This window comes from Labeo rohita, chromosome 22 (assembly GCF_022985175.1).
Source record: "Labeo rohita strain BAU-BD-2019 chromosome 22, IGBB_LRoh.1.0, whole genome shotgun sequence".
Lineage (NCBI taxonomy): Eukaryota > Metazoa > Chordata > Actinopteri > Cypriniformes > Cyprinidae > Labeo > Labeo rohita.
In genome coordinates this window covers 9,992,922-10,004,957 of record NC_066890.1, presented here as the reverse complement: position 1 = coordinate 10,004,957, position 12,036 = coordinate 9,992,922, and the positions used below count along the sequence as shown (strand labels likewise).

Genomic DNA, 12,036 nt, shown 5'->3' with positions numbered 1-12,036 from the left:
TATATCTATCCATCTATCTATATGTCTGTTTTTCTATATGTCCATTGGTCTATCTATATGCCTGTATGTCCGTTTATTCACATATTTGTCTATATGTCTGCTTGTCTATGTATTTGTCTGTCTCCCTGTTGTCTTATATCTCTGTCTGTCTATCTGTCTGTCTGTTCATTTTTTTTTTTTTTTTTTTTTTTTTTTTAACATTCAGTCAAGGGTCTGCAGATGGAAAAATAGCCTTTTTGGCTAATTCTGGCACATTTACAGTCATGTTTATTAATGTGCATTGCCCGTGTAAACAAATAAACTAAAATCTGTCCATATCTGTCTGTCTATCTGTTGTCCTTCTGTCTCCATCTGCCTGCAACAGTCCGTCTGTCCATCTGTCTCTCTGTCTATCTATCTATGTATATATCAGTTTGTCTGTCTGTCTGTCTGTCTGTCTTTCTGTGTCCATTCGTTTGTCCATCTGTCTGTCTGTCTGTCTGTCTATCTATCTATCTTTGTCCGTTCGTCTATCTAGCCGTGTTCATTCATATATCTATCTAGCTGTGTTCATTCATCTGTCTGTCTTCTGTCTGTTGTCCATCTGTCTGTCTTTATCTGTGTCAGTTTGTCTGTCTGTCTGTCCATCTGTCTGCCTGTGTCAGTTCATCTGTCCATCTGTCTATTTGTTCATCTATCTATCTTTGTCCGTTCTTCTGTCTAGCCGTGTTCATTGATATATCTAACTGTTCATTTGTCTGTCTTTCTGTTGTCCATCTGTCTGTCTTTTTATGTTGGTTCGTCTGTCTGTCCATCTGTCTGTCTATCTATCTATCTGTCTATCTGACTATCTGTCTGTCTCTCTGTCTATCTACCTGTCCATTCATCTGTCTGTCTATCTATCTATCTTTATCCGTTCGTTTATCTAGCCGTGTTCATTCGTTTATCTATCTAGCTGTGTTCATTCGTCTGTCTTTCTCTGTCTGTTGTCCATCTGTCTGTCTGTCTTTATCTATGTCAGTTCATCTGTCTGTCTGTCCATCTGTCTGCCTGTGTCAGTTCATCTGTCCATCTGTCTATTTGTTCATCTATCTTGTCTGTCTGTCCGTCCATCTGCCTGTGTCAGTTCGTCTGTCCATCAGTCTATGTCCGTACATCTATCTGTCTATCTACGTGTCCATTCTTCTGTCCATCTATCTGTCTTTGTCCATTCGTATATCTATCTGTTTTTATCCTACTGTTGTCCATCTATCTGTAGCCAAAATTGAAGGGGTTTTACCAACTTCTCTTCTGACAACATTTTCTTTTACCCCTGATAGCATCACAGTAATGTGTTCTTGTGACATATGGCTTTATTTTAGTTGTACTTTCAAGTGCTAATTGAAATATTGTTTCCTGAGATGTTTCTTTACTCATGTTCTTGTTTCATTTTACGGTGTGTGATTTATTTTTAGGGTGATCTGAAGCAATACCTGAGAGTGTCCAAGAGCAAAGATGAGAAAGTCAAAGTCCAACCACTCAGCACCAAGCAGAAGGTAGTTAATAACTGTCTTCAATCTCTTATTTATACACACACACATCAGGACAAACCTCACTCACTCTGTGCTGTCTGCTCGCAGGTGTCGGTGTGTCTGCAGGTGGCTCGAGGGATGGAACACCTGTCCAACCAGCGCTTCGTCCACAGAGACCTGGCTGCACGTAACTGCCTGATCTCTTCCAAACGACAGATTAAAGTGTCTGCTCTGGGCCTTAGCAAAGACGTCTACAACAGGTATAATTAAAACACATTCTACAACATTTGATTTTTATTTAAGCAATTGAATTTACTAGGAAGTCCTAATCCACATTTAAAGCCAGAGCCTTTCATTTATAAAATGAGGACTGAAAAGAACATTCACTGAAGTCATCTTTTTGAATTCAAAAAGCTTCTTGTAGTGATTGTTCACACACTTGTGAATGTTCTCCATGTATTATTATTCACACTGCTTCCCTCTTGTGGTGACAAAATTTGTCATTATTTATTTTCTGTGCTTGTGTGTCTGTTTCCACACAGCGAGTACTACCACTATCGCCAGTCCTGGATTCCTCTGCGTTGGCTCCCATCTGAAGCCGTCTTTGAGGACGATTTCTCCACCAAGACGGATGTGTGGTCATTTGGAGTGCTCATGTGGGAGGTGTTCAGTTTTGGGGAGATGCCGTACGCCGACCTCACAGATGACAAAGTTCTAGAAGGTGCGCCTCACAATGAGTCAGTGGGGTTGCATATTGGCTTACGGTTGGGATTTCTTCCTAACTTTCTTCATTTGTGTCTCTACAGCTCTGCAGGAAGGGAAGCTGAAGTTGTCTCCTCCTCAGGGGTGTCCATCTCGGGTTTTCAAGCTGATGGTGCGCTGCTGGGCCGCCAGCCCCAAAGACAGACTGTCTTTCAGCGACATCACCACTGCCCTCAGCGATCTGCCCTCTGAAAGTAAAGTGTGAGAGAATTGGATGTTCCTGCAAGCCATGGTTCAAAACCCTCCATCCTAAACATTCAGATTCAAGTGTCTTGCCTCAAGAACAAAAAGACTTGGCATTTGTTATATTTTCCACCATTTCTTTCTTTTATAAATATATATATATGAATATATGTTTAATAAAATGTTTTAGAAGGTTCCTCAAACATTTGGTTCTTAATGGGGTTTGTACCAAAAGCTGCCCTGTCACCTCTCAGTTTGAGTTTGCCCGCTCAAAATGTAGTAAAATAGTGCGTTTGTTATACCAAACCATGCACTGACCAATTTTATATTTTAGAAGGATTGTCTCGGGAGCCTCTTAATTTATTTAAAAGGTCCTGTTTGTTCAATGTACAGAAAGGTACTGTTTATATGACTTTTTTTTTTATTGTTTATGACCTTTTTATATAATTCAGAAGTACTCATAGAGACAGACTGTTGAGAAAACACAGAAAATGTTTATAAGACGACTTTGTCACTGAGTTCAAATTTCAAGTGCCTGTAAAATGAAGGATGTCTTGATTTTAGTATGCTGTATGTTACGACTTGGAAAGCCTTGAATGTTTTGTTTTTATACATTTATAGTGTTTTATTGCTTAGTAAGAGTTCAGTGTTTTATCTTGTAATGGCTACCCACACGTTACATATCGGTTTCTATAAAAAGTCAGAGGTATTCTTGACTCTGGAAAAAAAAATAGTGAAAAAATGCTTCTGTCACATACTCTGCTGTTGCAATAAAATTTCACTTTTAACAAAGCTTGTTTGATTTCATGTTGTTGGTTTATTTGCACCATATAGCTTATCAGTTCTACAGAAGCTTATTGGTCATGGCTGTAAGATCCTACTTCACCTTATCACCTGCATCCAACATCAGATGAAAGTTGATTTGTAGGAACTTTAGCTCACTGACTCCCTCTGATGGTTGTAGACTTTTCAGTTCCCATATCCAGAAATAGGTTGCAGCTGTACACTTTCTGAAGTGCTGTTGTAGTGGTGAGGGCTGGGATTTCTTATTCTCTAAAGGAAAATGAGACCCTCCTGAGCTTTCTCTTCTAATTTTTACTGAAGAATATGTGGTTCTGGACCTAAAAGAAGCCTTCCTTAAGATTTGGTGGAAAAGAGCCATCACAGCCACTGGCTTAAGGAGCAGTCTTTTAGATGGTGATGGCCTTTTTTGGGTGAACTATCCTTTTAACAAGTCATCTTTACATGTTTGTTTAGCTTACACGTTTGATTCAATCTTTTAAAACCTACAGGGTTTGACCAAAATATTGAGAACACATTTCTTTAATGTTGGTTTACCACCATTTGCCTTTAATACAGCTTCCAGCCTTCTCAGAATAGGTTCATACATCTTTTGAATAGTCTCCAGCTAAATGAACATCTATTTAGAACTAGGGTTGCAAAGGGGCGGGAAATATCCAGTAAATTTCTGAACATTTCCAGGATTTTTGGAAAACTTTGGCAATTTTTGGAAATTTACTGGAATTTTTCTGCCTCTTTTTAACCCTAATTAGAACATCTGCCAGTGGTTAAAGGAGGGAATGAGCTTCTCACACTTATCTCCAAAAAGGGAAATATCCGGTTAATTTCTGAACATTTCCAGGATCTTTTGGAAACTTTGGCAATTTTTGGAAATTTACTGGAAATGTTCTGCCCCTTTTCAACCCTAATTAGAACATCTGCCAGTGGTTGAAGAAGGGAATGAACTTCTCACTCTTCTCTCTCAAAGGGGAAATATCTGGTATGTTTCTGAACATTTCCAGGATTTTCTGGAAACTTTTGGAAAACTTTGGAAATTTACTTGAAATTTTCTGCCCCTTTGCAACACTAATCAGAACAACATGAGCGTCTCACTGTTCTCTCCAAAAAGGGAAATATCCAGGAAATGTCTGAACATTTCCAGGATTTTTTTGGAAAATTTTGGAAATTTACTGGAAAATTTCTGCCCCTTTGCAACACTAATCAGAACATCTGGCTGTGGTTGAAGGATGAAATGAGCTTCTCACTCCTTGCTGCAAAAAGGTAATTATCTGGTAAATTTCCAGGACTTTTTTTTTTTTTTTTTGAAACTTTTGGAAAAACTTAATTTTTGGAAATTCACTTGAAAAGTTTTCTGCCCCGTTGCAACCCTAATCAGAACATCTGCCAGTGGTTGAAGGAGTTGAAGGAATGAGCTTCTCACTCTTCTTTCCAAAACTGTCTACAGTAGCTTGATGACATTCAAGTCAGCTGATTGAGCTGCCAAGTCAGATGCTGAAGTTCATCTTGATGCTCCAACTGTTCAGGTTTTATAATCAAGACTCCATCTTTCTCACATTTTAGCACTGGTTTCTCTGAGGTTCAGAGAAAAGGTTCAGCAATCGAAGCTCTTTCATGGATGCTGGCTTTGTGAAGTTCTCTGCGGTGGAAATGGGGTCTTCAATGTGAATATTAGGTTACGCTGTCCATTTGCTGCAGTAGTTCTGTGTTCGGACACAGTCTTTAGTGTTTGACAATCTCTATCATTGACTTAAGTTTTTGCCCATCATTCTTCTTTGCTGATGAAGTCTCACCATGCTTTATAAAAGCAGTTATAATAATAAAGACTGTTGCTCTTCAAACTCTACACAACTGGGCTGTTAAGGTTAAATGGTTAAATGATTTATCCTTATTGGATGTACACAAATTACACTACACTTACACTACACTGATATACAAACCAGAGAATATAGACAACAAAAGATAAAAAAGCAATACCTGAGAGTTCCAAAGGATATTTGGAACATTTTCCATTGTAGTCTACAAAATTTATATTAACTCGCATAGTGGGTTTTCACATTATTTTGTCCAACCCCTGTATTTGGCCATGCAGAAAATAAATAAATGAATAAATCTAGTATAGTATATGTTTTACCATTCTCTGTCTTTTAATAATAATTTAATTTGTTATCAGGCAAAAATAGTAAGAGTAGAATACTACTATGTCATTTCCAATTCAGCATATATCTTTGTGCTTCAATTTCCACTAGAATTGTGTTGCACACTTCTAGAACCCAGATGATGGCTCCCTCTGGCGGTGTGGAGCAATTTTAACTAATTCTAACAATTCTAACTAGGAACAACTGTGAAAGTTTAGAATCTATTGACTATTTCCCCAACATACAATTTAAATGAATTGTTCAGGTATAGACATGTAGGCTCTAATTTTTGTGCTCTATCAAAAAATCTCCATTAAGCTTTTAATAAGATGGTGTTAGAAACGCAGTACTGTTTTAAATCCATTAGGTGGTGATGTAAGCCAAATGTAGAGAGGCATATTGTACAGAGCTTATTTTAAGAGACAGTGGTAAACATTTGAACAGTGTAGATTCATGCAGTTTCCCCAAACATATTGTCTCAGACTGAGACATTGATTGCGCTTGTCATTAAAACATCTGCAACTGATATTATAAAACTAATTATTTTTAGCAAATGCACGGGTTAAATAGCCATACAAACTAACAGATTGATTATTTTGCGACGGATCAGTGAGTTCTTTCATCGTCCTCCCCCTCTGTGTCTCTCTGTGTGTGTTTCTATCAGGGTGGATCAATGCAGGAGCCTGAGCTCCACACACACACACATACTGAGCACACATACTCACACACACTCTCTCTCTCTCACACACACACACACGCACACGCACACGCACACGCACACACACACTAGTCCTGTCCGCGCATCCGCAGCGTCGCGTTCGCTCTGTGTCTATCTCACCCGCGGCTGACGCGGGCCGCTCCTGGATATGTGCATGTTATAGTCCGGAAAGCCGCCGCCGCATTGTAGGTTGAAGGCAAGGGGACATGCCGGTGTGACGGGGATTGGATATTCGTATCTTCCGCGTTATCTTCCTTAAGCCCGGGTCCGCTGCTCTGCTGTACCGGTGCTGGAGTGAGCGGCCTGTAAACACAAGATGTCGACCAGAACGCCATTGCCCACCGTGAACGAACGCGACGCCGAGAATGTAAGTGAATGCTACAATGTATCAGTCCGCATGAACATTCGCGATTAGAATGCGTTTGTTCTCGTTTGCGTCCTTGCGGTTTCGTTGACGCGTACACAAGCTTTAAATGGTTTAATGAACCGGATTGGAACCGAGTCAATACTCGTTTTGTCTTCTGGAGGTTTGATAAAAGATTCCAGTGTTGATTTAAAACCATTCATAGAGTTATTTTTGTTTGTATAACTATATATATATTGCTCAGGGCCGTTCAGGTGTGTATGATGCTTCCCTATCCTGTGTTAACCAATCCAGCACACTGATGATCATCATATCAGATTGATATCCCATCATCAGACCCACTGCAAGCTGTCCCACCTCATGATTCAGCGTCCCGGCACCAAATTTCATACCGTTTACATGTAACTACATTGTAATTACTGTAAATTAAGCTCAGTAGGCCTACTTTTGAGTTTATTACATGGGATTTTCAGTGACAGACAGTTGATATTCTTAATACAAATTAATGATAGCAAATTGGATTTTGGAAAATCAAATACTGGAATGAGATGCAGTTATTTTACAGAGTTTTTCCTACTTGTACTTCATTAAAATAACATGGTATCAGAAATTGTTTATGATTTATTGACAAGGCTGTTGGTAGATATTTCCCTTACGAAAATTAACCATGGTTACTATAGTTAAACCACAAATATGATAACTCTCAGGACTTCCTACACTAACCATAGTTTAACCATGGTATTTGTAGTAAAACTGTGGTTATACAAATGGTAATCAATGCGCCCAACATGGTTACTACACTTTTATTATAATAAAACCATGGTTAAATTTCACAAGGGTTGGACTGACACAAGAGGAAATAACATTTCTCAAAAATGACAATTTACTCACCTTCATGTTGTTCCAGCCCTCAGATTGTGTCCTTACCAGGTTTATAGCGATTTGGATTTTAGCGTGAATTTGGACCAATCAGATTTAACTGTAGGTGGGGCTACTTGGCACAACGGCACAGAAATGGATAATTTCGGTCGCTTTTCTCAGCTGTTTAGGATGATTTAAATAGGAAGTAATATAGTTTTTATTGCTTTATCACTTCTGGTTTGGACATACCTGCTGTTTTTATTTCTATGAAACTCAAAAGCTGATGTCGGAGACAAAATTTTGTGTGCACCTCTATTTCTGCTTTTCTGTAAGCGACACCTACTGTCACAAAATGAGTTTGCATTTTTATTCAGCCCATTGTGCTTTTTCCCCCATTGGTTCGGACATGGTGTTATGCTTTTTTTTCCTGCAAAACACAAAAGGAGATTTTTTTTTTTTTTTAAATGTACACAGCTCTTTTCAATAATTCTCGCTCTGCATTGCTCCAAAAGGTACGGCATGAAAGTTTGTTGCACCAAAATTTATAGTTTAATTCACTGAAAATTTTCCACTTTGTCTGAGCTCTTAAATCTTTTTTTACACCTCTGTTCAGATTTTAAAAAAGCTATTGGGCGGTTTATTGGCCTGCCAATATTAGGTTATCATGAAATAAATGTTATTTGAATGTATTGGAAATGCAGGGTGGTTTTGGACTTTGCATTTGATGCAAAAAATATTAATTTATAAAGGAAATGGTCATCATCAAGGATATTGATCAGTGAGTTACTGGAGAAAAGAGGCCATTTAAAGCCTGTGTCTTCTGCTCCTGTGGGTTTAATGTCATCTCAGGTTATAGGCCTGCAGAGCTCTGATTATGTAAAGGATTCCTGTACTTGTATTGTGTTAAAATCCTCCAGTGATGCGGGAAGACACTCAGTCAGTATCAGGTCTGCGGCCTGTGGGAGAATCTTTATGACTTGCTGATAATGGTCGCAGAGGGGCTGTTGACTCAATCATGTAATTACAGGCTGTGATTAATGAAAAGCACAGAAATGCTCAGAGGTCATCTGGGTGTGTGGCGTGGGTCATTAATGTAAGTAATTTATGCTGGATGGGTGGAAGAAACATCTGGAAATCTCTCTCATCGATGTTCATCTCAGCATGTCAGCAGTGTTATCGCAATTAAGTTAGAAGTGTTTATATGTAATTGCTGATCACTGTTTTTAGACAGATTCTTACACTTTTACATTTTTCCTTTCTCGGTTTTGCATATTTAAATTGAATATCTTTTGCATAGCTACTAAACATGTTTTTACACTGCTTACACGGTAACTTTCTGTAGCAAATGGAAAAAAATCTGGGAATTTTAAATTGTGGTGGACATCAACCGCAAATAACAATGGTAGTTAATAAAATTGTAAAAGTCATGGAAATATTTGTACTCGACTTGAAATTACTCCAAGTTAGAACTTATAAAATGTTAACACATCATATGCTATCATTTACCCCCTCCTAATGTTGTTCCAAGCCTATATGACTTTCTTTTTTTTGTGGAGCACAAAAGAATATTGGAAAAATGCCTTTTTTTCCATACAATGAAAGTCAATAGGCACCAATGTTCTTTGGTTGATATTCTTCAAAATATCTTCTTTGTGTTCTGCAAAGGAAGAAAAGTCATTTACGACACAAAGGTGAGTAAATGATGACAGAATCTTCATTTCTCTCTGAATTATGCATTATGGGTGTTGCAGACTCAGTTTGCATCATGAGCTCATGATACAAATTCTGATGCAGGACTATAAACCGAAAGAAGAAGAAGAGTTTGAAATAGTCATTAGATATTGATTTGGTTTTATTGCTTGGTTTGCATTCACTCTTGTCTGTTGTCATTGGGCTTGAAGTCGCAGACGGGCTGATATGTGGATAAGAGGAAGGAGTTTTGTAAAGTGCTGTTTGCTGCAGTGTGTCCTGACAGAGGTCAAAGAGGTTGGGGATATCAGTGCTCTTCTCTCTGTTATAATCAATGTGGCTGTCAAACTATAAGGCGCTCTCACCCCCCTCCATCACCGCTGCCTTACTGTCTGGGTGTACATTAGAGAACATGTACAGTGCAATAGAAAGTCCAAATGGTCAAAAAGTAATTAAAAAAAACAGGGCTGCAAGCTGCAGTTATTTTGGTAATTGACCAGTCTTATTTGAATTGCCTGAACAGTTACTTGACTATCTGGTCAACTAATATAATAATTAATATTCAACTATTTTCACCTCTGGCCCTTGAGGTCCACATTCCTGCAGAGTTTAGCTCCAACCCTAATCAAACACACCTGAACAATCTAATCAAGATCTACAGGATTACTAGAAAGTTACAGGCAGGTGAGTTTGATCAGGGTTGGAGCTAAACTATGCAGGAAAGTGGACCTTGAGGGCTTGAGTTGAGAATCACTAGGTAAAGCTAATCTGTAAATTGTTAAAGTGGACACAGATACGTCAGTGCTGATAATCTCCTATCGATCTTAATTGTTTGTTTAAGAACAAATCAAAAGCCAGTGGTGTGACCTTTGCTTTTTGGTTGCCAGCCATGGATTAACTATTCTGTAACTATTCCTATACCTTAACTACGCACTTCTAGATTGATGAGCCAGTCGGGAACCAGGACCCTGATGTCAAAAACACTCTACACCAGTTGTTCCCAACTCCAGTCATCAAGGCCAGCTGCTTTGCACACCTTATATGTCTCCCTCATTTAACACACCTGATTCAGAGCATTAGCTCGTTAGGAGAAAGATCCATGAACTGAACTGTGTGCGTCAGAAACACAGAGATTCAGAAACATACAAAATGTGCAGAGCAGTGGGCCCCGAGGACTGGCCCGTGAGATTCATTTTCTTGCAGATTTCAGCTCCAACCCTAATCAAACACACCTGAACAAGTTCATCAAGGTCTTTAGGATTACTAGGAAGTTACAGACAGGTGAGTTTGATCAAGGTTGGAGCTAGGAAATGAATCTTGCGGGCCAGAGTTGAAAAGCCCTGCTCTACAGAAATACATTAAAGGGATAGTTCTTTCGAAAATGAAAATTCTGTCATTAATTGCTCACCCTCATGTTGTTCCAAACCCGTAAGACATTAGTTTATCTTCGGAGTAGCATCGTAGTACTCTCATGAATGTGCATCCAAGACTGACAAAGAAGAGAAGAAAATGTTGGATAAAGTCGTTATTTTTGTTTTCTTAGCGCACAAAAAGTATTCTTGTAGCTTCATAAAATTATATTTGAACTACAGATGTCACATGGGCTGTTTTAACTATTTTTCTGGGCCTTGAACATGGTAGTTGCGTTGCTGCCTATGCAGGATCAGAAAGCTCTCGGATTTCATTGAAACTATTTTAATTTGTGTTACAAAGATAAACAAAGATATTACAGGTTTGAAATGGCATCAGGGTGAGTAATTGATGACAGAATTTAAATTTTTGGGTGAACTATTCTTTTAAGAAGAAAAAGAATAGTACCTTATTGTCACAAGGGGATGAATTTAGAGATGTAAGTTCTATGAGAGGGCTTTAGCAAGTTTTATCCAACCCAGGCTCTTTGGAAATACGTGTCTACATACATTTCTGCAACGCTGCAATTACGTTCCTTACTGCACGTTTCACGGCAGTTTCAAAGTAAAATGTCCAGTATTGCATGTATTGCATGAGCTACCAAGCAAACCTGCTGAATTAGAAAACTCACGCATAGTGAGTAATTGTCTGAAAATGACGCTTTATTAATCAAAACTCTGTGTGTAAATCACACTTTGTGTGAAAAGGAATGAAAGTTGTTGGAGTTTTACTGCCTCTAGTGTTAATTTAAACTGGAAACTGTAGTGATTCGTACATATAGGTAAGGTTTTTTTTTTTCAGTTTTGCAGAAATGTATATAGAGGCACATATTGATAATGTTAGATGTATCAGGCAATACTTTACACTAGTATGGATGGACATGAGTATCCAAGTACTCAAAATTTACAGACTGTTTAGGATGATTGTGAGTTATGTTCATTTTTCCTTAATCTAAATTTAGTAGAAATTATATGTAATGGTATCCCACGCTCCTTTGATTTATGGGTTGTAAGTAAGTATTATTTTAATAGATTATATTAATCGATTAATCGGTTGATTTCTTTGATTAATTGATTAAAAAACACAGATTTATTTTCTTTTTTTAAGAAAAAACAAAACAAAAAACAAAACATTAAGTTACATTCTGCCCAAGATTTTAAGGAAGTCTGTGAAGTGTGTAGTGGAGAATCACTTGCTGTCAGGACTACAGACAAGGATATAACAGTAAAATGTATGTTACACTGCTTTTTTGTCCAATTTCAACCAATTTCCTGTTTTTTTTGTTTTTGTTTTTTTTTGAGGGGCCAATCTGGGTCATGGGTGGGTATGTGTATGGGCCTTTTTTGATCTTTGGGTCCAATATTGTGAAATAAGTTCACACAAATTACATATGAATGCAAAAGGAGGCAACAAAAAATGTTACAGAGCATAGCAGCTTTCATATCTGCTCTGATAGCCGCAAAACCTCTCTGAACACTGTGTGTTTGTGTTAGAATCATCCCGTTTTCTTCAAACCAAATTTAATATTTCAAATGACAAAGTTTAAATCCTGTCAGGCTAGCAAATGTGTTTTCAAATACCTCTGGAAGTACTCGAAAATAAAAACTTAAAAAAAGGTGAACC

General features: G+C 38.1%; 2 protein-coding genes across 3 annotated transcripts in view; both read left to right on the top strand.

Moving 5' to 3' along the window:
* ptk7a (protein tyrosine kinase 7a) overlaps nucleotides 1-3,228 on the top strand; it is a 36,376-nt gene extending 33,148 nt beyond the window's left edge. The window contains exons 17-20 of the mRNA XM_051095269.1: nucleotides 1,434-1,514; nucleotides 1,599-1,750; nucleotides 2,033-2,211; nucleotides 2,297-3,228. Coding sequence (XP_050951226.1) covers nucleotides 1,434-1,514; nucleotides 1,599-1,750; nucleotides 2,033-2,211; nucleotides 2,297-2,457 — 573 coding nt within the window. The 3' untranslated portion in view covers nucleotides 2,458-3,228. The remainder of the gene's footprint in view (nucleotides 1-1,433; nucleotides 1,515-1,598; nucleotides 1,751-2,032; nucleotides 2,212-2,296) is intronic.
* Nucleotides 3,229-5,926: 2,698 nt separating this feature from the next.
* Nucleotides 5,927-12,036, top strand: part of mark1 (MAP/microtubule affinity-regulating kinase 1) — a 58,617-nt gene continuing 52,507 nt past the window's right edge. Inside the window, exon 1 of one of the 2 annotated variants that reach the window (XM_051094847.1) lies at nucleotides 5,927-6,456. In XM_051094847.1, coding sequence (XP_050950804.1) covers nucleotides 6,406-6,456 — 51 coding nt within the window. In that variant the 5' untranslated portion in view covers nucleotides 5,927-6,405. The remainder of the gene's footprint in view (nucleotides 6,457-12,036) is intronic. The other variant, XM_051094846.1, reaches the window with a different exon arrangement.